General features: G+C 36.6%; 1 protein-coding gene across 1 annotated transcript in view; it reads left to right on the top strand.

The window, feature by feature from the left end:
* The window catches only part of LOC106079830 (myosin-6-like), a 65,723-nt gene extending 39,343 nt beyond the window's left edge, over positions 1–26,380 (top strand). The window contains exons 21-36 of the mRNA XM_056014591.1: positions 2,582–2,632; positions 3,813–3,872; positions 4,801–4,857; positions 6,342–6,392; positions 7,485–7,544; positions 8,916–8,972; positions 9,524–9,574; positions 10,399–10,458; positions 12,896–12,952; positions 15,924–15,980; positions 16,123–16,179; positions 17,953–17,999; positions 19,838–19,989; positions 21,051–21,090; positions 22,448–22,503; positions 25,828–26,380. Coding sequence (XP_055870566.1) covers positions 2,582–2,632; positions 3,813–3,872; positions 4,801–4,857; positions 6,342–6,392; positions 7,485–7,544; positions 8,916–8,972; positions 9,524–9,574; positions 10,399–10,458; positions 12,896–12,952; positions 15,924–15,980; positions 16,123–16,179; positions 17,953–17,999; positions 19,838–19,989; positions 21,051–21,090; positions 22,448–22,503; positions 25,828–25,876 — 962 coding nt within the window. The 3' untranslated portion in view covers positions 25,877–26,380. The remainder of the gene's footprint in view (positions 1–2,581; positions 2,633–3,812; positions 3,873–4,800; positions 4,858–6,341; positions 6,393–7,484; positions 7,545–8,915; positions 8,973–9,523; positions 9,575–10,398; positions 10,459–12,895; positions 12,953–15,923; positions 15,981–16,122; positions 16,180–17,952; positions 18,000–19,837; positions 19,990–21,050; positions 21,091–22,447; positions 22,504–25,827) is intronic.
* Positions 26,381–26,390: the final 10 nt, after the last annotated feature.

Here is a 26,390-nt window from a genome sequence, read left to right as displayed (position 1 = left end):
GTTTGTTATGAATCTGCTCTATTTTGTGTCTGTTCCAGTTTCTTAATGTTTTCTTGAGTTGGGGGGTCCCAAACAGATGATGCATATTCTATTAGGGCTCCTATTGATCATGGTCCCTGGCGCAATGAATCCATTCGTGACGTGGTTGCTACGCCACTGAACTAGATTATATTGTATTTATAAAGCGTAATACCAAAATATTAATTGCAGATTTTATCACATCGCCAGCTAATCACAACCTCAAATTATACAATTAAATATATCATCATCTTCATATAAAAAATCTCCATGAAACTCTATTGTTCTGGAACAGTCTAAATAACTTCCTAAATAACATTTCCAGACTAAATTAAAGAAACTACCCATAAAATCGGAAGCATATCAATTAATTTAGTAAGAATAAGATTCTATACTTATAGCCTACTAGGCCTAGCCACTAAAACAGAACTCTTTCTCTTCTTTATTTTTTTTTTCACAATGTTTATATCAACTCACTTTGTCTGTCTGTCTGTCTAGGTTGAATCTTTGTACATATAACTTCTCCCCCTTGCCATTCTCGGATCAAATTGAAACTTTGCTCAATTATTTACTGTCGATGACGACACATGAATCATTAAGCAATCAGTTAAGTAAGTTAGTCGTTATTAATACATTTTATTTTATAAGGAAAATGTGCTAAGCTAAGGGTAGATAAGCCTTTTGTAGAGAATCAGTTTCTTCGCTATAGATGTGAAACTAATAATAGATAACTATTAAAAAAAACTTCTATTTTTATAAGTGCTTGACTAGTTCAAAGGCTATTGACTAGCTCAAAGGCTAATAAATCACCGTTCCATTGTGGAGGTTCGATTCCTCGAGTTTGAATTCAGATTAGCAATTTTTTTAAAATAGCGTTTGAAAAGACCGCACCGAAATCTTCTCCCAAAATACTTCCTGCATTCCTTCACCCTCTGCCCCCCCCCTTTCCAATTGATTTACAAAAGTGATTGGACCATAGCGTACAGAGTATGCTTTATGCATGAAAGTTGCTCTAAGTGAGAATAATTAATTAATATATTTCCAATCACACATGTATTTTTGTTGTTAGTGTAGAATCTAGGTCTTTCAAAAAAACTAAATCCATGATTATTCAAAAAAGTTGATGCAGTTTCACACAATATAAGCTTGTTTTTTTTTTTTTTATTAAATTTTACTTGTTAAAAATTTCAGTTCGAAGTCACATCGCGAATATGAAATATTTATGCAGTGAGGGGGATTTAACTCTTTATAATGTAGTTTAGCCTTTATAGCCTTCATTGTCTCCCCTGACTAGTTGTGCTATAATAATATCAATGTCTTCGATTAAGAGGATTTAGGATGAGTCCAGTGTTTCACATGGCTAGGCAAACCCAATAGTGACCTACATATGTTTCCGCATCTAGTGCTGACAAAGCCGTTGTATTCTTTCCTTCTTCTGCGCCTGTCTTCAATGATGGCATTTTTTTTTTTTTTAGTTTCAAACGTGTGTACCGCAGCCATTGTGAGTGTTCTCCAACTATCTCTTTCAGAGGCCATCTGCTGCCAGCTACTTTCCTCTATACCAGTGAGGGAGAAATTGCTCCTGGGTTGATCTCTATAACACTTACGGGGGTGGGGGGCAACTCTGTTGTGCCGTCCTCCTTTAACCTCCAAAAGGAGATTGTCTTTAGCATTCTGTCGTTTTCCATGTGGCATAAGTGTCCCACCCAGCGCAGTTCTCGAATGGTAATTAGCGCCTCTATGCTGCCCTATATAGATCCTCCTACGTGGCATGGGTAGGTTTGGTCAGTTGCAGATAGGCCTGCTTCTTCTCTCGGCTCTTTGTTGGTTCGGCGCTCTTTCAAGCTGGACACTCTTCTTGCATTCAATCTCGAGACTCCGAAACTGACAGCTTCACGCCGTAAGGAGCGATCGAGAGCAAGTGCTTCCCAGCCGTGAATGTCAATATAACACTCATTGAAGAACCACATACCAGACACAGAAATCCAACTTGAACAGTATCAATGCGACATTTCGAAGGTCCCAACTTCGATGGGCGGGACATGTAGTCCGAATGCCAGACAATAGCCTTCCCAAACACGTCTGTACGGGGAGTTAAGAGCAGGAAAGCGCTCCGATGGGCGTCAATTCAAGCGCCAACTGCCCTAGACACGCTTCATTAAACACGTTGCAATGGCGCTATCGACAGTCTGTACTTAGGGGCTGGTCACTGCTTCATGTGACATGAATTTATGTATATGACAGTATCTACTGTGCAGTAACCAAAGATGCCTTTGTTCCACTTGAATTGTAGTACTACTTTTTATCGCGTATGTCTACTCTAATTAGCACAGTATAACAAATATTAAAATACAGCAATCAAGTCTCCAAATAGCAGACATTACTTTTATTAATCATAAAATCTAACTTATTACACTAATATAAAGTGTATTCCGTGCTTCCCAACTCTATCCATGTCACTGTCTATCAGACAAAGATGTGACAGGGCTGACAAATTTAATATTGTATTGTTATTAATATTCGTCTCATTTTAAACCTTGATTATTATTTTTTCTATTTTCAGAAGAAAACTCGATAAAGAAAATTGAATTTGAAAGCGTGATCAAAAATCTAGGTAAGCTCCGGGGCCACCAGGAATTTTTGATTTTCTTAAATGGAGACAAATCTATAAGAAGCTAGATATTGGTGTATCTAGGTTGTCCTGGCTAGGAGTTTGTGTGTTTTGCAAATCCAACGATATTTCATCAACCAGTCTAAACTAGCCAAGGGAGATTACAATTAAAAATGGTATACGTAATCAAGACTTCTGAATATTTCAACGGATGTATTTATTTACAATTGTCTTGTCTCCCTATCCTCCGGTTTCTAATCCGTCTCTATCACTATTAAACCTTCTCGAAGCTCTAGCCATCTTGTTCACCTTGTACGCATATTCTGCAACGTCATTCGTCTGACTAAGTCACTACTTTTACCGTCGCTAAAAAAAAAATACACACTATATTTATCTACAAAACTAACATACTCTCTAAACTAAACTAGGTCACTGCAATGTAATACAGAGGTATTGATAAACTATTTAAGAAAATAATATGATGATGTTTACTTTTCAGCAATTCGGAATCAAATTTACTAAGTATTAAAAGTCGATTCTATTATTCCGTTGAAAACAGGACAGCGATTGTTCATTATGAAGTCCTTGACATTGCTTAGTGTATCTATTTATTTATTTGAATTTCATCTTTTTTTTTCACGCGTCACTAAATGGCTGCATTTCTCTACGATGCTTAAAATATGAGCAACACCGTAGCTAGCTTTACAACCGACTCACTCTCTTGTTTTTTATTTGCGGTAAATATTCCCATCTCTAGGCGTAGTTTAAGAATCTGTTTATTCGTTCCTCAAACCAAGAATGCCAGAATATTTATTTTATAATGCCGTTTATATGTTATTCTTTTTTAAATCAGCCAAACTTTCTTTACAAATCAAATATGTTGGCTATTTATCATGTTCCATACAGAAAAAGATCCGTTCTTTTTTTACTGGTAGATTCCATATTCTGAGTCCCATTTTAGAAACGCACATTTGTTAAAGGTCGTAATCTCAAGCCATTTTTTTTTTTGATATATGGGGATTTTCTACACATTGTGCCGACATTCCGGCGAGCCTGAAGGACCTGGCCCTCGGGCCGTATTTTGGGCATCACTGATTTAGATTGTATGCTCTAGCATATGATACATTGCTTGCGTGTTTTAATGAACTGGTGTTTTTAATGTCATTATCTTTTCTTCTGCTAGAAAAATTGAGCAAGACTTCAAGTGACGAGCTGCAAAAACTTCAAGACGAAAGATTGAAACGTAGGTATCTATATTTAGATTGACCTTGACCCATAAGACATTAAGATAAAAAAATAGGTTTGTTCTGTTTGAATAATAATATAGGACCATATATAGTTTCACTCTGCCTCTCTGTCTCTGTTTCTCTCTGTCTGTCTGCCTTTCTCTCTGTGTGTGTGTATATATATATATATATATATATATATCTTAAATATATATATATTAAAAAGCTTATATCAACTTACTCTGTCTGTCTGTCTGACTGTCTGTCTGTCCGTCTGGTAAAAAAGTTTGTACTCGTTATTTCTCCCACGCCAAATCTCAAATGAAGTTGAATTCTTTCGCAACAATTTCTTGTACCCGAGAAAAGAAAATCAATATAAACAAATCCCCCAATTAGTTAATTAGCAATTGGTAATTAATTGTCTTGTTTTGTATCGAACAAGGGAAAGAAATTGTATTTGACAGATGTGGTAGTATAAGTTGAATTAGTCCCCTAAATACGTTGTATAGAGAATAGGGAGGTCATCGTTAAAAGCTTGAAAGTAATAATAGATAACTATAAAACCTTCTATTTTTATAAGCACTTTGCTGGCACAGTGGTTAGTGTATTGGCCTGATGGACTTGAGCTATCGAGTTTGAATTCAAGTCGCACAACGTTAAAAAAAAACTACATTTAAAAACGATCACCCACATACCCCCTTCTTTCTAATCCACCTCCCCTCCTCTATTTACCAACTTGTCCCAGGCAAGTGATAGGATCATAGCCTATTGAGAAAGCATAAGATTGCGCTAAACAATAACCATTGGTAAAAATATTCCTAATGGCACAGATTTATTGTTGCTAGTCTAGATCTATCAAAAATGTAATTACATGACAGATCCAAACTAATTGATATTACTTTACCTAATACAAGTTTTAAATTATTTTTTTTTTGTTGTTTCCAGTGACTGGTGAATTAAAAGTCAAAGAAAATGAAAATAACTTTCTCCTAAGAGAGATAGGTGAGTCGGCCTGCTAGGTGAGTCTGCCTGCTAGGTGAGTCGGTCTGCTAGGTGAGTCTGCCTGCTAGGTGAGTCGGTCTGCTAGGTGAGTCTGCCTGCTAGGTGAGTCTGCCTGCTAGGTGAGTCTGCCTGCTAGGTGAGTCGGCTTGCTAGATGAGTCGGCCTGCTTGGTAAGTCTGCCTGCTAGGTGAGTCGGTCTGCTAGGTGAGTCTGCATGCTAGGTGAGTCTGCCTGCTAGGTGAGTCGGCCTGCTAGGTGAGTCGGCTTGCTAGATGAGTCGGCCTGCTTGGTAAGTCTGCCTGCTAGGTGAGTCGGCCTGCTTGGTAAGTCTGCCTGCTAGGTGAGTCGGCCTGCTTGGTAAGTCTGCCTGCTAGGTGAGTTTGCCTGCTAGGTGAGTCTGCCTGCTAGGTGAGTCGGCTTGCTAGATGAGTCGGCCTGCTTGGTAAGTCTGCCTGCTAGGTGAGTCGGCCTGCTAGGTGAGTCGGTCTGCTAGGGGAGTCTGCATGCTAGGTGAGTCGGTCTGCTAGGTGAGTCGGCCTGCTTGGTAAGTCGGCCTGCTAGGTGAGTCGGTCTGCTAGGTGAGTCTGCATGCTAGGTGAGTCGGTCTGCTAGGTGAGTCGGCCTGCTTGGTAAGTCGGCCTGCTAGGTGAGTCGGTCTGCTAGGTGAGTCGGTCTGCTAGGTTAGTCTGCATGCTAGGTTAGTCGGTCTGCTTGGTAAGTCGGCCTGCTAGGTGAGTCGGCCTGCTTGGTGAGTCTGCCTGCTAGGTGAGTCTGCCTGCTAGGTGAGTCTGTCTGCTAGGTGAGTCTGCCTGGCAGGTGAGTCTGCCTGGCAGGTTAGTCTGCCTGCCAGGTGAGTCGGCCTGCCAGTTGAGTCTGCCTGCTAGGTGAGTCTGCCTGCTAGGTGAGTCGGCCTGCCAGGTGAGTCTGCCTGCTAGGTGAGTCTGCCTGCTAGGTGAGTCTGCCTGCTAGGTGAGTCTGCAGAAAGGAAGACAGAGAGAAACAGAAAGAGTGAGAGAGAGAGAGAAACAGAGAAACAGAGACAAGGAGAAACAGAGACAGAGGGAAAGAGAGAGAGGAACAAAGACAGAGAGAGATAGCCAGAGAGAAAGAGAAACACAGAGAGGAAAAGAGAAAGAGGGAGCTAGAGAGAGAGACAGAGAAAAAGAGAGAGACCATAAGAAACAGAAGAGAAAGAGACAGAGAGAGATAGAGAGAGACAGAGAGTCATTGATAAAGAGATGGAAAGAGAGACAACGATAAACAGAGAGAAAGAGACAGAGACACACACACACACACAAAGACAGACAGGGAAATAGAGAGAGACATAGATAAAGATATCCAGAGAGAGAGACAACATCAATTATTGAAATAGATTTTAGTTATAACAATAGACAGAGAGGAATAAAGAGAGTTGGTGGTGCCCCTATGGTACAACTGACTAAGTGATATGTCAAGATCTAAAACATGTTGTTTTTTCCCCCCAGAAAAACTGAAAGAACAAGCCCAACAAAGCAGAACGGAAATAAAAGATCTAGGTAAATAATAATAATAATAATAATAATAGCAATGTCTAGGTAGATAATAATAATAATAATAATAATAATAATAATAGTAATAATAACAATGTTTAGGTAGATAATAATACTAATAATAGCATTGTCTATGCAGATAACACTAATAATAATGGTACAGTCTAGGCAGTTAGGCATGAACAATATATAATTTTAGTGTTATCGATTACATTTTTAAGTTTTAAACTTTGATTATTATTAATTCTGATTTGGTTATCTTATTTTGTCTTGTCATATTTTGTCTTGTCTTATCTTGTCTTTCAAATTACACAAGTTTTTTTAATTTTTTTTTTAAAGACATAAAAAAACAACAACACAGTATCTACTTTTAACAAAAAAACAACTATTTTTAATGTTCTGATGTAATTATTAATTCTTCTTATCTTATCTTATTAATTACACAAAATTGTTACGATCTACGCGCATTCATGTGTGTTGAATCTGTTCTTGTTTGTGGAATGTCGAGGTTGTTTTTTTACCTGGGGGGTTTTCATGCAGATCAGCAAACACAGTTCAGTCGCATCTGGAATTAAAAGCTTAAACAAGCAATAGAAAAATATAATACTTTTTAAAAACAAAGCTTATGCAAGGGAAGGAACCTATAAGTACTGACATTTATCTTAAAATGACAGGGTTTATCTCCCTATCTGCTTTAAAAACAAAATTAATTAATTAGTACTAAATGATTAACTAACTGGTTAATTTTTTGATTGATTCGTGCAGTGTCATCGACTATGAATAATTATGCTAAATGCCAACTTGATCCGAGAATGGGAAGTGGGAGAAAAAAACATGTTTAAATATTTTACCTGACAGACAGGCAGACAGACAAACAGAATGAGATGATATAAGCTTTGTAAAAATCATAGTGTACATTAGGATTTGAACTGGAGTCCCCTCAGATAGGTAGCCAGGCGATTGGTGCCTGTTCACCACACGCCCATAGGAGAATGTTAAGATGACATTGCAGCCACTCTTTAAAAACAAATTATTCTCTTGTATTATTATTTTTGCCTTTGTGTATAACAAATATAAGAGAATGTTTGTCTTGGCTAGAAAAAAGATGTAAAGATACAGAGAAAGAGAGAGACGCTCTCCTGGAACAGACTAAACTACGTAAGAGATTTCTCTTATTCGTTAATGTTTATGCTAATAATAACAATAATACATAATAAGCGACGTTTTTATGCTGGTTTAACAAGCATTGGACGCTGTAAAGGAGATTACAATGAATTGTGTCTCCATATAACCAATCTTGAGTCGTACAGTGCCAGTGCCAGTAGGTGACGATTAGCACAACAAAAAAATAATAGATAATGATAGATATAATCAAAGATATAATCAATGATATAATCAAAGATATAATCATAGATATGATAATAGGTATAATCATAGATATAATCATAGATATAGTCATAGATATAATCATAGATATAATAAAATATATGATAATAGGTATAATCATAGATATAATCATAGATATGATAATAGATATAATCATAGATATAATCATAGAAATGATAATAGATATAATCATATATATATATAATCATAGATATAATCATAGATATAATCATAGATATAATCATAGATATAATCATAGATAGGTATTATCAACGATATAGTCAAATATATAATTATAGATATATAATCAAAGATATAATCAAAGATATAATCAAAAATATAATCATAGATATAATCAAAGGTATAATCAAAGATATAATCATAGAAATAATCAAAGATATAATCAAAAATATAATTATGGATATAATCATGGATATAAAGATATAATCATAGATATAATCCAAGGTATAATCAAAGATATGACCACATAATTGAGACATATAACTATGAAATTATTGACTTGGGACCTCCCACTCCGTTCAACGCACAGGGGACTTCCAGAGCCTGGTGCTCATGGCTATAGGTTTTCCAATAAGGGTGGACGCCATTGAAGCCTATGCCTGGACGGCCTTGTTTTTCTTTTTCCTTTTTTTTTTCTTTTCCCCTCTCTGTTTCGTCTTGTCTTCATTAAGATCATGGTGCGCCTTTCAGTAATTAATAAAATATAAGATCACAACGAATTTCTATAAGGATCAATAAACAGTCTTAGTCTTAGTGTTTTGTTGATGTTTTCTTTCTTGTGTTTTTTTTTTATTAACACCGTTGCTATTTTTAAGTTTCATTACTGAAATTTCCAGGTCCCTTAACTCTCGTGCATTGTTTTAAATTAATGATAAAAAATATTAAATGAGTTATGTTCCTTTCATGATTTTTTACACTCCATTGGGCTGATGATGTGGTCCTTACGTGTTTCTAGGCAAACTGCTAACGAGGTTGTAATGGAGTTTATATGAAATTCCCTCTTTCATATTATTCAGCTGACGCGACATATTTTTTTTTGTTGAAAATAAAACAACTTTGGCAAATTTAATTATTTTATAATCACAACTACTACTATGACCTAAAACATTTACATTTGAACAGTGCAAGGTTCTGCTGTGGACAAACAAAACAACATGGAAGAGCTGAAAAACAAACTTGGTAAGGGGCTGTACTAGGGATTAGACACAGTTTATCTCATAAAAAGTTATCTCCTCTATGGTCACATTCTTTAAGCAATAAAATTACAACAACTTAGGAAATGAAGAGAAAGTGATGTGGAGAAATATAGAGGCCAATGGAAAAAGAATTAAAGGGGAAAAAAATAAAAGGAGGAATTTTGGAGAGATTCTGAACTAACAAACTATACTAGGTCAATGACGCCGTATTGAAAGATCCAATTCGCCAAAATAAATTAATAATTACTTTCTGTTAAAAGCGAAGGAGTTTAGAAATTGGATTTTACGCTGTTGAATAGTTCAAAAATATTCTAGTACATGTGTACCTTTTGTAATACTAAGTTTATAAACACTTCCTATACTCTGTACATCGGATAGATACACAATGAGAACTATATATACAATTGACGAGAATCTCCGATAAAGTCAGAATATTACTAAATGTAGACTTTAGTTAACACTTATAAGAAATCAAGAACTTATAAAAATATTTAATCTACATCTGTGTATGTGTTGGTGTATTTTTTTCTCCAGATAAAACTAATTCGCAGCTAAAAGAATTAACCGACAGGAATAAAGAATTGGGTACGTATATATGTCAGTGCAGATAATTCTAAAAATAACCTCTACGCTTGCCTATGTAATCACTCTCAACAGCTCTACATCTAGATACACTTGGTTGACATTATAGAAAAATCTGGCAAAGTTAGAACTGACTATTGGGGAGTTTTCATCCTAAAAATTAATCACATTGATCTTCTCTTTACTTACAGTTTAATTTTTTTCCAATCCCCTTTCACTTCTTGAAGTAATAACATTCAGTAATAGATAAAAAGACTTAAGGATATATATATATATAAAATAGTAAAGTTCCCCTTTCAGACCTTGTGGTCTATAGCGCAGATGATGTAAAGTTCATCTGATTCTGTGGCCTACGGTTAACGAGGGTTTCATGTCGCCAGCACAACGACCAACCGCCTTTACTTTTCTCATTACCCATTAGAGCTGGGTGGACTCAGAGGCGCCGGAAAATCCTGAAGTTAAAAGTCTTCACCAGGATTCGAACCCCGGACCCCGGTTCGGTAGCCAAGCGCTTTACCGCTCAGCCACCGCTCCTCCCATATATATATATAACCGACAGGCTTCTTCTGTCTCGGAATACATAACGTAATATAGTGGCGAAATAATGAAACATAAAGAGGAGCATAATAAAATAAAAAGAGGAAAATAAACAATATCAAGGACGCCATATTAACATATCGATGCTGAAATAAATAAAAAAAAATGTCTTTGTTTCTGTAATTATGTCTTATAAGTAAGAACATGCCTATTGTATCTTTGTGTGTCTGTTTTGTATGTATCGCTGTTTAGATGTTTCGATTAATGTAGATTTTTTATTCTACAAACAGAAACCAATTCAAAGTCGTCTGGTAATGAAAAGCTTCAACTAGTTGGCGAAAAAGCACAATGTGAGTCCCATAACTCCAATTATGTTGATTATAGAATATAGAATATATACAGTGATACTATGCTAATAAATAAACTTGCTGTTGTGTTTGTCTATAAACAATGCACAGGTGGTGGAACAACTTTTCTTTATTTTATATACGAAATATTCTTTATAATGTTTTCATTAATATATAATATTATATTATATTATAACCAAATAATTATTATAATTTAGTGTTCTTTGTGTCTAGCGCGTCTTCCATGCTGCTATAGCATGCTCAGTGCGCTATTGTCAAAGCTCTTGCTACCATGTGAGGGGGAGGGGGTATTAGGGAGAAGGTTTCCGTACTGCTGCTTGGTATTCAGCCGACACGACTCATTTAAGCTACGGTACCAAGTAACAAAGTAACTTGGCTGTCACAAATCATGGTGACAATCGAAGAAGAAAAAAATATGGATGTGTTAAAACATTGTTTTTTATAGAACCAATGAAGAAATAAGCCAAGATGGTTTTTAAAAAAAAGAACTCCTCAATACTGTAATAACTGAAGGGAGGCAACTCAACGAGACATAGACGTTTATTTACACGTCATCACAAATACATACTGTAATAACTGAAGGGAGGCAACTCAACGAGAGATAGACGTTTATTTACACGCCATCACAAATACATACTGTAATAATTGCAGGGAGGCAACTCAACGAGACATAGACATTTATTTACACGCCATCACAAATACATACTGTAATAACTGAAGGGAGACAACTCAACGAGACATAGACGTTTATTTACACGCCATCACAAATACATACTGTAATAACTGAAGGGAGGCAACTCAACGAGACATAGGCGTTTATTTACACGCCATCACAAATACATACTGTAATAACTGAAGGGAGACAACTCAACGAGACATAGACGTTTATTTACACGCCATCACAAATACATACTGTAATAACTGAAGGGAGGCAACTCAACGAGACATAGACGTTTATTTACACGCCATCACAAATACATACTGTAATAACTGAAGGGAGGCAACTCAACGAGACAGACGTTTATTTACACGCCATCACAAATACATACTGTAATAACTGAAGGGAGGCAACTCAACGAGACATAGGCGTTTATTTACACGCCATCACAAATACATACTGTAATAACTGAAGGGAGGCAACTCAACGAGACATAGGCGTTTATTTACACGCCATCACAAATACATACTGTAATAACTGAAGGGAGGCAACTCAACGAGACATAGACGTTTATTTACACGCCATCACAAATACATACTGTAATAACTGAAGGGAGGCAACTCAACGAGACATAGGCGTTTATTTACACGCCATCACAAATACACGTAGAACAACAAGTCTTGAGCACAATCTCTCCATATTGGCTCTCTAGACTTGGGCGGAAATCGTTCTCCTGTCTAATGTTGACATCCTTTTAGGTCTAGTCTATCACAGTGCGCACCTTCTAGCACCAGCCTGGATGGCGGTGCGCATGGCGGAGTTATATAACAATACTGCGAGGAGACGAACGCTGGGCTGGTTCGGTCATAGTGTAAGGCATGGCTGACTGTCGAAAGTCGTTCTTCAAAGGTACAATGGAGGGAGTACGAAGAAAGGGTCGTTCAAAGACAAGCTGGCCAGATAACATAAAAGAATGGACCGGCCTCTCTCTTATCTTATCTTATATAATACAGACGTTACTTTAAAAAAAGAAGATGATTACGTCCTACGCGTCATGCATTTAGTTATGCATATTAACCAATAACTTAAATTCCGCCAAGTCACTGGTTTTCCTGGCTAGCTCAGGCAACCCATTCCATGCTCTAATAGCACTAGCGAAGAAGGAGCACTTGTACAAATTTGTCCTAGCATATGGGACGAGGAATGTGCCTTTATCTTTCAGAGTATTATCCTGCTAAGAACAGCTGCTGACCTGGAAAGGTGGAGGGTTTCGGTTAGTCGAAATGTCACGGCACCCCCTACGACAAAAGTAGAGAGACATGAGAGATTATTGTTTTTCAACATTCATTGCGCTAATTTAAAATAAGACTGTCTCAATTTTAAAACCTCTCTTAGAAAAGAGTGAATTAAACATAGATCTACGAATTGAAATGGCGACAAGACGTGAAGGTGTTTTTTTTTTTTTTAAGCAAATTATGAATTGTGTATTGTGTATTGGTGGGAAACGTGGTCGAGTGGCTAAGTGCGCTTGAACTTGGCTTGTCTTGGCTACCTTGAAGGGGGCTCGAGGTTCGACAGAGTTGCGTTTACTGAGCGCCTAAAGGCAGCACGGAAAACTAGATCCCCCCCCTCCGCCCCCCCCCTCCCCAACTGGTCCACAAATGAGATTGGACCAAAGCGCTCTGAGCATGCTATAAGCATGAAAGTAGCGCTATATAAAAGCTATAATAATTGAATACAGTCCCTTGTTTTTGTTTTCAGTGGAACAACAGAAAATCGAACAAAGCAATAAAATTTTAGCCATGAAGAAAAAAATTCGTAAGTTTTTAAAACTCTACACCTATCGAAAATTGTTTCGTTTTTTTTTTTTAAATATGGAATTTAAATTTATTGAAATAAAATGTCGTCATAGACATAAATAAATATAGACTGGTCGAAGGAAGTAACTTCATGTAACTTGAAAACATGTATATCTATTGTATTCGGATTTCCGAATTATGAAAAATTGCATGATCTTCATTCTTAAAGATTAAACAAATCTACACTGCCTCCTTATTTACAATATATGTAATACTTATATAGGTTATGGCTGAAATAGATATGAATACTTAACTTTTATACTGCTCATAAATGCTGTATAATAAAGTACACAAAATTGCAAGTCACAAATTTTCGTTTCATAAAACTCTTTAATCGGCCAGTCTATATTTATTTATGTCTATGACAGTCGTATAAACAATTTTTTTTTTTAATTTTTGATCACGTGATGTTGTTTGTACATTGACTAGAATTGTAAGGTATGGAGAATGTTTCTGATACTTGTATTGCCAATAATATCAAATGAAAATAGTCTTGAAAACAAGAAAAAAAAATGAAAATACTTTTACCAAAACAAAAAAAAGCTTTTATCAAGTGTACTTGTATCAATTAGCTTTGAGCAGTCATTTAATTAAATTTGTAATAGATCTAGACCAGGGGTGGCCAACCTATGGAGCATGTACCAAAAGTGGCGCATTTCAACCCGAGAAAAAAAAAGCATGCCTGTTCTCCAAAAAAAAAATATATATTATAACCAATTTTTAGAAGGAATTTACTGGCCATTACGACGCCCAAAATTGACCGAAATGATTATAAAGCTAATTAGACTAAAAACACAAAACAAGTTGGTGTAATGTAATTGTTAACATTGGATTTTTTTTTCGCCTCAAATCGCATGCTAATTTTTTTCATTAACATTGGAGACTTTTTCTGTAACCTATCTAAGCTTTCTTAAAGACCTTATTGGCTCTAAGTCACTGTAAAGAAAAAAAGCCAAACATATTTTAAGGAAGCAAAGTTAAGTCTAGGAAATCATCAACTAAATAAAGTTAAATAAATTAATCTAAGCCGTGAATGGATGGAAGAGCTACTGGAGCTGTGATCTTGCTTATGCCTGTCTGCCTGTCAGATATTGATGCGAGCAAGCATCGTCAGCCATGAAAATGATTAGAAAACAACCTGCTGTCACGAAGTCAACTCTTAATATTACAGATACGGTGTAAGACTAAGACTAAGACTAAGACTGCTTTATTGATCCTTACGGAAATTTGTTGTGATTACAAGGACTCTTTTCTCATATAAAGACAACACAACAGAAAAATACACATTAATACAACAGACAACATAAATAGTTCATTCAGCGACTACACCCAGGTATCTTGGTGCATTTCATGTTCCCTGATCAATGAGTGGCGGTGATAGAGTCTGACCGAGTGAGGTACGAACGAGTTTTTGTACCGCTCCGTTCTTGTTTTGATTGACAGCAGTCGCCTACTTCGCGACGACCTGGCGTAGTTCTGATGGAGCGGGTGGCCGTTGTCTTCCAAGATTTTTTTGATTTTCTTAGGCACGTTTGTTCAAAAAGTTCCTTTAAATGTGGTAATGTTGTGAGTGTAATTTTTGATGCTTTTTTAATGATGTTTTCTAGACGTCGCAACAGTTTAGATGAGGCGTTGCCTTGCCAACAAGTTAATCTGTATGTTAGCAGATTTTGTATAGTCGCGCAAGACAAATTGAAAAATATATTGCATAAGTGTCCATATTTTTTAAAATTAAAAACTGCTACGGGTGTTCACATATTGAAATTGGTTAATAGGTCGTTCAGAAATAATTTTTTTAAAAACATAAATGCAAATTTAAAAGACTTCATACGTAAAATTCATTTTTTTTTTAAATCCTGTTATCTACTATACACAAATGTGTAGAATGAATATGTACAAATGACCATACTTTCAAGGACTGAAACTTATAAAATTGTAAGTGGCGTATCTGAATCAGAAGGGAAAAAAATTGGCGCATGGAACCAAGAGGTTAGCCTCCCCTGATCTAGACTAACAATTACGAAAAAAAAAAGGGGGGACGACCTGAATCATGACACGGAGAGCACTATACTTTATTTGACGTCATAGTTTTATCAAGTCAAGGACGTAATATTACGTGTGGCTCATGTATTTGATCCGGAGGAACTGTAAGGAGACATGATAAAGGCAGGCAACTGGGATCCAAACCAGTAAGTTTGGGGGCAGTAGGGGCTCGTTAGCTTTAGGCTAACTCAATTAGGAGAAGGGAAACTCTGAATCAAAAACCTCCGCTACCTTGCGGCTATACCCAACATCACTTAAAGGAGTCAGCCCTGAGGACAAATAAGAAGCCGGCAGCTAACAGCACACACACACACACAGCTTCTACAACCTGGCATAACATACCAGGATCATAGCGTATTGAGAAAGCTAAAAACAAAAAAATTGCGCTAAACAAAAACAATCAGTAAACAAAATTTCTAATTGCACAGATTTATTATTGTTAGTCTAGATTTAGTTTTTATTTAATTGCTTGATTGATCTAAACTAATTAATACAACTACGCTTAATATTAACATATGTAGGTTTGTAACTGTATAGTTTTTTTTTTTTTTTTTTTTTTTTATTTTATGCTATATTGTTATGTTTTTATACTGGTGTAGAGTCACAAGAATATGTTTCAAACATTGGATGTAGTGTGTTGTAGACACATCGATCACTCAATGGTTTTGTTCAAGCAAATCAAGCCTATCATTAGATCTCTTTCAATTGTTCATATTAATTCTAAATTTAATTCTATTCAAATATATTTATCTATATTAGTACCAGATGATATATTGACAAATTTTTAAATTATATAAATAGTATAATCCGCAGTTGTTGTTTTTTTTATGAAAATCGTTTTTCATATTTAAAAAAACAAACACTAACATATATTGTAATCATTTCAGGTCACCTGAAAAACATGATCAAGAAACTGACTTTGGATATAAAAGACCTGGAAAATAGTGTGTATCTAAAACCGGATATATTTGTACGGATATATTGAATAGTAATTTGAATTGGCGAACTATTTAGTTTGATTGTAATATTTATTGGGAATGCACTTTAATTTTGAAGAAAAATTTATTGCATTTTATTTTCCCTCAGTTCGAGAGGAAGCCATCTTTCAGCAGAAGAGGAACGAGATCTTAAGTCGAGAACTAGGTCAGTATTTTTAGGAGCTCTGTTTGAGTAACGTTAAAGATATGCAAGGCTAACAATACCAAAAATATATCATCTAATTTTACATAGAGTATAAAAGATAATCAGACTTTATATTTGCATATGTTCAAAATTAATAAAAACACTGCGGATCAGTTATGATTTAGAAGTTCACGTCTCAGTAGTCCCTTAAAGTCAAAATAGTTTACTTGATATTAATGACTGTCATTGTAATCTTCTTCTTTTTTTGAAGTAACGTCTGTATCATATAAGATAAGATAAGAAATTGTAAAGGAGTGGTAAAGCGGCTCGTTTTGCGAGCCCGAGGAGTCCAGGATTCGAATCCTGGTGAATACTGGGATTCTTAAATTCGTGGTCCAAAAAAAAAAAAAGGTAGGCCTCTAAGACAGAGAGGAATGGAGAAAGACGGGCGACGAATCTTGCTAGGTGCCCCAATGGTCCAACAGACTATGTAGGTAAAAAGAAAGTTTATGCTATTGACACGTGTGCTTGTAACTAGATACAGATGTTTAAAAAATACACAATAAACATCAAAATTAAAAAAATAAATAACTTTTTTAATTCCTAAAATGATATAGAAGGAAAAAACTGCTCATTTGATGCCACATATCTCAATACTGCAAGATTTATTTTCTTTTTCTAAAAGAAAAAAAAGTAAAAAATGATTAATTATAAATAATTAATTGACTAATTTGATTAATTTTTTGTATTGATTCGCGTGTAGTCAAAGACGATAAATAATTGCGCAACGTTTTAGCTTGATCCGAGAAAGAGAGGTGGAAGAAAAACGTGAAAAAAGACAGACAGACAGACAGACAGACATAGATAATTAATATGATCTTTGTAAGAAAACATTAGTTTGTATATAGTTTTATATGATTCTATGTGGTTACATTTAATTGCGTCTAGTAAAGCATTAGTGTATAAGGTGGAATATCTTATCTCATAAATTACAGACGTTCCATCAAAAGAGAAGATGATTACGTCCTACGAGTATCCATTTGTTAATCTAGTCGTGCTTGTTATACATACATTTTTAAACTATGATAAGTCATTTGGTTTTCCTGGCTAATTCAGGCAACCCTTTCCATTCTCTTATGGCACTAGGAAAGCTTTTGTCCTAGCAGATGGAATAAGAAATGTGCTTTTATCTTTGTGCCTTCCTGGGCACTGTAATAGGCTTTGTTTTTTTGTATTTGTACATTGGCTTCAGCTTGTTATGTATAATTGCTACTTTAATTGTTATTTCTCTGTCCTGAAGTGTATATAAATTTAGTGATTTTACTTATGGTGTTACTCTAGTCCCAGGGGGCGCGGTGGCTAAGTGGTTAAGCGCTCGGCTTCCGAACCTGGGTCCTGGGTTCGAATCTCGATGAGGATTGGGATTTTGAATCTCGTGATTTTTAGGGCGCCCCTGAGTCCACCCAACTCTAATGGGTACTTGACTTTAGTTGAGGAAGGTAAGGGCGGTTGGTCGTTGTGCTGGCCACATGACACCCTGCTCGTTAACCGTTGGCCATAGAAACAGAAGACCTTAACATCATCTGCCCCATAGATCGCAAGGTCTGAAAGGGGAACTTTACTTTACTTACTCTAGTCCAGTGTTTCCCCAAGTGGGGAACGCGTATCTCCAGGAGAACCGGTAGACTTTGGAGAGTGTACGCGTTGCAATTTATTAACTATGCTTCGTTTGATATAAATCTCACAAAACTATAACTTATTTAAGAAACGCTATTTGTTTATTTATATTTGTAGAGACCTTCAAATCTTCCCAGGAGACAAAATTTATAGAGATCCCAGAGGTAAATATTATAATTTAGTTTTGTTATTTTTTTCATGTAGTCATTATTATTAAATTTTATACTAGGGAAAGTTTTGAGAAATGGTTGTAGCAGCTATAAACAATTTATTCAAATTATATAGGTCAGTGGTCGCATCATCCTTTCTTCATTTTTGCACACGTCACAGATTTGCGTTCCAAAGAGTCACGTGATGTTTATTTCTAAATTCTTCTTCTTTTCCAACTCTAAAAAGGTGAAATAATAATTATCCTTGTTGTTAGATTAAGGCGAGGAATGGAATCGAATAATTGTGATTCCTATAAAAGGCAACGTCTTGGATTTCGAAGACTAAGGATAAGTGCAGTATTTTACATGACCACGCAGACCCAGTGGCGACCTACATATTATATCACACAGACGCAGACGAAATAATTGTCTATTTATTTAAGTTTTAAATTCGTCGTCTGCGCCTGTTTACTGCAAAGGCCCTTCTGTTGGTCTCAAATAATTATGTCCTTCTAGTTGGTGCGGACAGTATAAAAACACTATTTACTGTTGGGACTGTACTGTTGGTACTGTTGGCACTGTACTGTTGGTACTGTTGGTATTGCTGCGCTGGGTCGAACACATCCCGTATGGGAGGACGACCGTATTCAAAGAGGAACAGCGTGAAAGAATCGCAACAGGAAGTGCTCTTAAGATCAAATTAGGCGCTATTTTTACCCTACAGACCACTTCCCATGCTCTGATCAAGTTGCAATTTGGCATAGTTATTCATAGTCGATGAGAATACACGAAACAATCCAAAAATTAAACCAATTAGTTAATCAATTACTTCTAATTAATTAATTTTGTTTTATATAGCAGAAAGGGAGCTAAACCTTGCATTTTAAGATAAATGGCAGTAATTTGCGGTTTTTCCCCTTAGACAAACTTTTTTTTTTTAAAAAGTAATCTTTTTTTCTCTATTGCTTGTTTAGATAGGTTAATTCACTTGGTAGCCTAGTAGGTAATTATTCCAGCAGTTCGTGAAACACATATTCTGGCCACGCGGAACACAGTATGGGAAACATTGACTTAGAGAAACAGACTCCAGGATACCTGTTTGTCACAGTCTCAGCTGACATTGCCTGATTTAATGCTCCCCTCAGGTTAAGGCGTTGAAAAGTCTCGTGAATTCCTGATGTAGCAAACAGGAAAGTAGAATGACTAAAAGTGACTTTGAGTGCAGTCAGTTCAGTTCAGTCAAGGAGTCAAGTGCTATCCTCTGGACGAGGCAGTCAAGCAGTAACTTTTGGTCCAGTACGGACATTAGTAACTCTGTTAAGTAGTATCTTTTGGGCAGCTGAAGCCAGAGAACACTACGTATATTCCTATTAGTTTTTCTCTACGCTGAGAGTTGGATATGTATTATTGAAGTATTATTGTTACCCGCTGTGATGCGGACGTTACTTGTGGTTTATTCTGTAACTAATCATCTTGGACATTCAATACCGCTGTTATGCGGATGTAATTATGTTTCTTGATGTAACTGCCAATAAGGTGCAGTATTGTTATTATCGTCATTAAATAAACATTATATTTGTCTGCCAAAGAGAACTTGAGTCAAATCTGTAATGTCTGTGTCTGTCAGGTGTGACTCCAGGAAGCACGAACCCAGCAGTCACACTAATAGTAACCAGCCTGATGTGTAATATTATTATAATACTACTTCAACGCACATATAACCTTTTTTACACCGTTTTAGCGTGACTCTTGATATTCTTTGTTGTCATCTCTTTTCGTCCCAATGTGAGAGTTATTTATTAAAACGAGCTGGTTTGTTAAAATGAGATGAAACTAAAACGAATCTTCTTCAGTTTGTTGTTGAGAGCAATACGCCACCGAAGTCCAATAACAGACGCGGCAAAGCAGTCAACCCAGGTGGCATAAAAGTAAATATTCCGGAGACGCCTTTGCCTAGCCCACGTGGAGATGTGTCACGCAGGGACCCACCAGTATGGACGAGTAGGTCAGAAAAAAGTTTTTATGTTTCTAGGTTTTTATGTTTTTAGGTTTTTAAGTTTTTATGTTTTTCGTCTTTCTTGCAGTGCTTCGACTATGTAGCCCGAAGGAAATACCAAAAACAAAAATCAGTTTTAGTTCTTTGCAGTATATATATGTAGCTTAGGGCTACATTGTCAGTGGTCTAAGTTTGAACCCTGCCCCCCCCCCAGTCGTCCATGACCTCGGGAGGTATGGACTTGAACTTAATAATCATGTTTTCTGTTTGAAAATGTTTGAACAAAAAAAAAATTATTTAAAATTTTTAAACCAAAAATAAAACCAAAACAAAACAAACAAGAGAACTATTGAGTTAAATTCGTATATTAGGAACTCACTGTGGCGCACATTAATTACCTTTGAAGGACATAAACATTTTACCTAGAAAGAGATAAATGCTTATTATTATAGCTCTTAACGCTATGGATGTCTGCGACTGGCTTGTAAGTGAAGACACTTTGATGCCGTTTGCTGCAATGTGTGTCCAGTTAACTAAACTGCTTTTGATAAAGGTTATATCAACCCACTCTGTCGGTCCGTGGTTGCTCAGGGTAAAGAGCTCGGCTTCCGAACAGGGAGGTCCCGATTCGAATCCTGGTGAAGACTGTGATTTTTTATTTCGGTATCCTTAGGGCGCCTCTGAGTCCACCCAGCTCTAATGGGTACCTGACATTAGTTGGGGAAAAGTAAAGGCGGTCGAACGATGTGCTGGCCACATGACGCACTCGTTAACCGTTGGTCACAGAAACAGATGACATCATCATCTGCCCTGTAGATCGGAAGGTCTGCAAGGGGAACCTAACTTTATTATCTGTCCGTTAAAATGTTTAGAAACGTTATTTCTCACACACCCAATTTATTATTTCATTTGATACCGACAAGGGAAAGTAATCCTTCGGTATCATATATATGGTTAATTATGTAGGGTTTGGTCCCGTTATTCAATAAACAAAAGAGAAATAGCATCTGTTTAAATAAGTGACTAAATAGTTACAAATATGTGATATTGCCTAACCTATACATACACAGGCCAAGTACTAGCTCAAGTGTTGTATCAAGTACTAGCCCAGTAAGTCAGATAAGTATTTAACGCATAGGTTTGTGTGGTAGATGGTATTGCTCGTACCAGGCCCGGTCTTAGGCCACTGCAACCTATGCGGTCGCAGTGGGCCCGCGTTTTCATAGGCCCCGCGCTAATTCTATGTGTAATTATTAAAGTGTAAAATATATACGAAAAATTCCTGGAAATGTCCTGCATTTATTAAAATTTCTCCTGAAAGAATTAACATATGTGGGTGTCATTCATTACGGACAACGCCAATCCTACGCGCGATAAAATAAAAAGGCATTGTCAGCTTTCATGTAATAAAATGTAATAAACTGACGGATTTTCCCCTAAACCTAAAGTTCCAATACCTTATTTACTTTTATAGTCATTGACATATAAATATGCCATAGGTTGCAAGGTTAGTAAGACGTAAAGTAAAGTTTGGTCGCATTTTTGTACTTAGTAAAGAATGAATAAAATGCAAAGTCAAATTTATTTTCTAATACAAAATCTTAATTTTCACTTATTATCCTTATTCCCACCCAGACTAGGCCCCGCGCACTTAGTTTCGCATAGGGCCCCGCAATTGTTAGGACCGGCCCTGGCTCGTACGAGACCAATTGTTATAGTAAGCCTCAACCCTGATCTGCAAGACTTATCACCAGCCTTTGTTGGTATTCCAGGCTTTGAGGATGGTTTGCAGGAGAAAAAATTCTATTAAGTCTGTCTTCTCTTTTCCTGAACTATGTAGTATGAACTATGAACTCGTATTTACATGTCAGCTCGTGCTAGAAGAATGAACTTCCACTTAACCCGTAAATTACCAAGCATATTTTTTAGCTCTACATAAATATCTTGAACTTCCACTTAACCCGTAAATTACCAAGCATATTTTTTTAGCTCTACATAAATATCTTGAACTTCCACTTAACCCGTAAATTACCAAGCATATTTTTTTAGCTTTACATAAATATCTTGAACTTCCACTTAACCCGTAAATTACCAAGCATATTTTTTAGCTTTACATAAATATCTTGAACTTCCACTTAACCCGTAAATTACCAAGCATATTTTTTTAGCTAACATAAATATCTTTTGATGCGCTTCTAGCATATATGTTTACACAATACAACAGACGTATAGGAAGTCCTGCTGGACCAAAGTGAAAACATATAATGTTTAGGCCTCGAGGCCTTCACCAGCTACAAACAAACGAAAAAGACAAACAATAAACACAAAGTAAACTTTAAGTTATGAATAATATTACAAAGTTGAAAACAATTAATCTATTTACTCTCTTAAGAGTCGATCCCTTGATTCATAAATAAATTAAATGTTATCAGGAAACGACATAAAATAAATGTTTTATTCAATACAGGCGCCGCCCATGCTTACATCTGCTACCAGAAGACGTCAGACGACTCTCACAGCCAAGTGCGTAACGTTTGTATTCTTGTATTATTGGTATAATTAATGATGTTTCAATTCAAATTTTATTCGTCTGGACCTGTTTTAGGTTTAACATTAAACAAACTTAAGACATTCGACATAACTAGCTAAATATGAGGAATATCAATTTACACTCTACGCAGTGGCGTCGCCAGGTGTTGGAGGGGCTGTAGAACAATGCCACTGGGGGATACCTAAGGGAAATAAAGTGTGTATTTTTTTTATTTTTTTTTTAAAGCCGACAGTAGCCAATTATCCGAACAAGGCTTTGGTGTACGTTTAATAGCAACGATAGATCCTTAATAACAATGATAGCCTTTAGATGGAAACCTTTCTAATATTTGGCAGTGGCGTAGCTAAGGTGGGGTGAGGAGGGGGAGAATTTGAAAATCCCCCCGGGCCCTCACTTGAAAGGGGCCCCCAAATGAGTGCTTTTTTACATTAAAAATTTAATATAACGCAAAATGTAGGGGCCCCCAAAGAAGTCAAGCCCCCGGGCCCCCAAACGATGGAACATCCCTAGCTACGCCCCTGTTTGGAAGGCTCCTTTAGGTATGGTTCGACACTATTATCAAACACCGGATGACACCATTCCATACAGACACCCCTGACTCCACGTTCAGTATATGTCAATATGAACTAAGCAACATTATTAATAATATGGGTCACCTTTAAAAAACAAAAAATATATTTTTTAGCAACTTAATATGCAGAGTGACAAAAACTAATTAAAGATCTCTTTATGTAGAGATAAATAGTGAATCGTAACGGCTGTTTTGCTGCCGAACAACAGTATGTATACATTGATAAAATAAAATGTAATGGCGCTTTTTTTCCCCCGTCCATTGCATAAGACTGTCAGTCGGAGACATGCCATTGGTAAAGTACATGAAATAGGACTATTGAAAAGAGGTTATGTAGGGATACAGAAATTATGGGATATGCAGCTCATTCTCGACATAGTCAGCTTTATATGAACAGTAGTTTCTAGAAGATTGTTTATTTCACAATCTAAAATTTATTCTCTTATCTCTCCTTCTCTCTCTCTTTCTCTCTCACTCGCTCTCTTCATCACAGCAGTTCCCCTTCTCCACGCAGCCGATGTGCGGGCGACATAGTTCCGACCATAGCAATGCACTGTCTTGAGTGTCTTTCATTTCGCTGTTCGAGATGAGCCATAGTCGTTCTACGACTGAAGGAGGCCAACTATCTCTCTTCCGCTCTCTCCCTCTGTCTCTCTCATTATCCCCCTCTCTCACCGTCTCCCTCTCTCTTTCCCCCCCCTCTCTCTCTCTGTCTGTCTCTCTCTCTGCTCTCAAAATGTAAACTAAGAAGTTCCCTTTCAGACCTTGCCATCTAGAGTGCAGATAATGTTAAGATCAGCGTTTTCTACGCGGGCGTGCCCACTAATGTCCGGTACCCAGGGTAAACTCAGGGGTGCTCTTTAAAATCCCAAAATTAAAAAAAAAAAGAGATTCGACCCTTATCACTCGGCCACCACGCCCTCACTTATAAAATGTGTGTTGTTAACCAGTTTGCATAGACAAAGCTTTAGTTTTAAGGTTCCCAGGAAATCCACTTATAAAATTATCACTTAAAGAATAAAGATACTTAGCATATAACTAACAAAGGTTTACTCTGTAAAAGTCCTTAGATCCTTGGTCCCAAATGTAGTTTTGACATATGCTCTGTAATTAACAAGTTTCTATAAATGTCAATACAATTAAATCAATAAATCGGATCAATGATTTATGTGTGTGTGTCTTATCCTAGCACGTGTCTTAAGCATGTGTGGCATATCTTATCACGTGTCTTAACACGTGTATCTTTTCTTAGCATTCGTTTGTCTTCACTTGTTTATCTTATCTTAGCATTCGTTTGTCTTCATTTGTGTATCTTATCTTAGCATGTTGTGCGTCTAATTTAGTATGCGTCTGTCTTAGAATTTAGAATGTGTCTTATCTTAGCATTTAGCAGGTGTGTTTACTTTAGCATGTAACTTGTCTTAGAATGTGTGTCTTATCTTAGCATTTAGCATGTGTGTCTAATTTAGCATGTGACTTGTCTTAGAATGTGTGTCTTATCTTGATATGTGTGTCCTATTTAGCATGTGACTTGTCTTAGAATGTATCAGTCTTATCTAGGCATGTTATGTCTAATTTAGCATGTGTCTTGTCTCGGGTTATGCTTGCCCTGGATGTGGCAAATATGTAGGTCACAGCTGGGGCTGCGTAGCCATGGGAAATACTGCATTCCTCATAAATCTTCGGACTCAAGACAAGCGTTATTTTGTCTCAGAATGTGTGTCTTATCTTAACATTTGTGTCTAATTTAGCATGTGTCTTTTCTTACCACGTGTGTCTTATATTAGCATGTGTGTCAAATTTAGCATCTGTCTTATCTTAACATGTGTGTCTTATCATAGCGCACACATAAATTAAACTCCATAACAAAGTAAAGAGGATAATCCTTGATACACATCCACGGACACAGATAAGCTATTTGTTATCACCAGATGCTGCAGCATAATCAGTCTACGTTCTCTCTATCCCTCTTGTCTGTGAACCAGTAGCCCCTCCGTAATGCTTGCCCTCCATGTGGGCTTCTCCTTTGCCTCCTCTGTCCCACTTTTTGGTGTCAAATCACGCTTCATCATAAACATCATTCCTTTGCGTTCCTCGTGCAACATAGGGCCTCAGTAAAAACAAGCAACTCTTCACTGTCTCTTTAATGGCTTCCCAGCTCTTTCCTGTCCTCTCATGGAACATAGGGCCTCAGTAAAAACACGCAACTCTTCACGGTCTCTTTAATGGCTTCCCAGCTCTTTCCTGTCCTCTCATGGAACATAGAGCCTCAGTAAAAACACGCAACTCTTCACGGTCTCTTTAATGGCTTCCCAGCTCTTTCCTGTCCTCTCATGGAACATAGAGCCTCAGTAAAAACACGCAACTTTCCACGGTCTCTTAATAGTTTTTTTTATGGCTTCCCAGCTCTTTCCGGTCCTCTCGGCTTCCTCTAGTATACGCGCCGTCACGTTCTTTTTGGTCTTCCTCTAGGTCTTGTTCCCTGGGGGTTCCACTCTAAGGCCTGCCTAGCTCTGTTGTTGGTATCTTTTCTAAGGGTGTGACCAATCCATCTCCACTTCCTCTCTAAGATCTGCACCTTTATATTTTTCTGTCCACTCATCTCCCTTAGTTTGGTCTTTGCTTTAATAGGCAACAATTGTAAACATATCCCTATTATACTGACAATTATAATTTGTACTTCTTAAATATTTTATATAAAAAAAAATAATGAACTTATTTTCAGCTCAACTCAACTCTTAGCCAATGAGAAGCTACAGAAAGAAAAGAAATGATGGAAACAACTCTCAGGATCTCATGGACATGCGCATTGCAACATATTCTATACTTTGTTCTTAGACAGTTGCAGATTTTCATACATGGCGGAAATTCTATAAATAGCAAACATTTTGGGGTATCCGGTGTAAAAAATAAAATAAAGCGTTGATGACCTATTTTTTTTTAAACGGTTATGGTTATGGTACACACTTGAGTACTTCTGTATAAATTGTTTTTAAGCTTTTATGTCTGAAATTTCTTTTTTAGTTGGCAATTTCGGAGTTCAATTTACCGTCCTTGATAATAGTTTATCGTGAAAAAGTTAGAATTAAATGTGTACCATAAGCAATGTATTGTATCGACTGTATTATAATATTATATTCCACTAAATAAATTTTTAAAAAAATGGAATAGTGCTAATATGTTTGAATTACGTCATCATTTGTTGTGGGTGTTTGTGTTAAATGTACTTGACAGGATGTGACGTAATAAAATGATGGCTACTCTTATCAACATGAAGTCTCTGTTAAT

This window comes from Biomphalaria glabrata, chromosome 16 (assembly GCF_947242115.1).
Source record: "Biomphalaria glabrata chromosome 16, xgBioGlab47.1, whole genome shotgun sequence".
Lineage (NCBI taxonomy): Eukaryota > Metazoa > Mollusca > Gastropoda > Planorbidae > Biomphalaria > Biomphalaria glabrata.
This window is presented reverse-complemented; position numbering and strand designations above follow the sequence as displayed.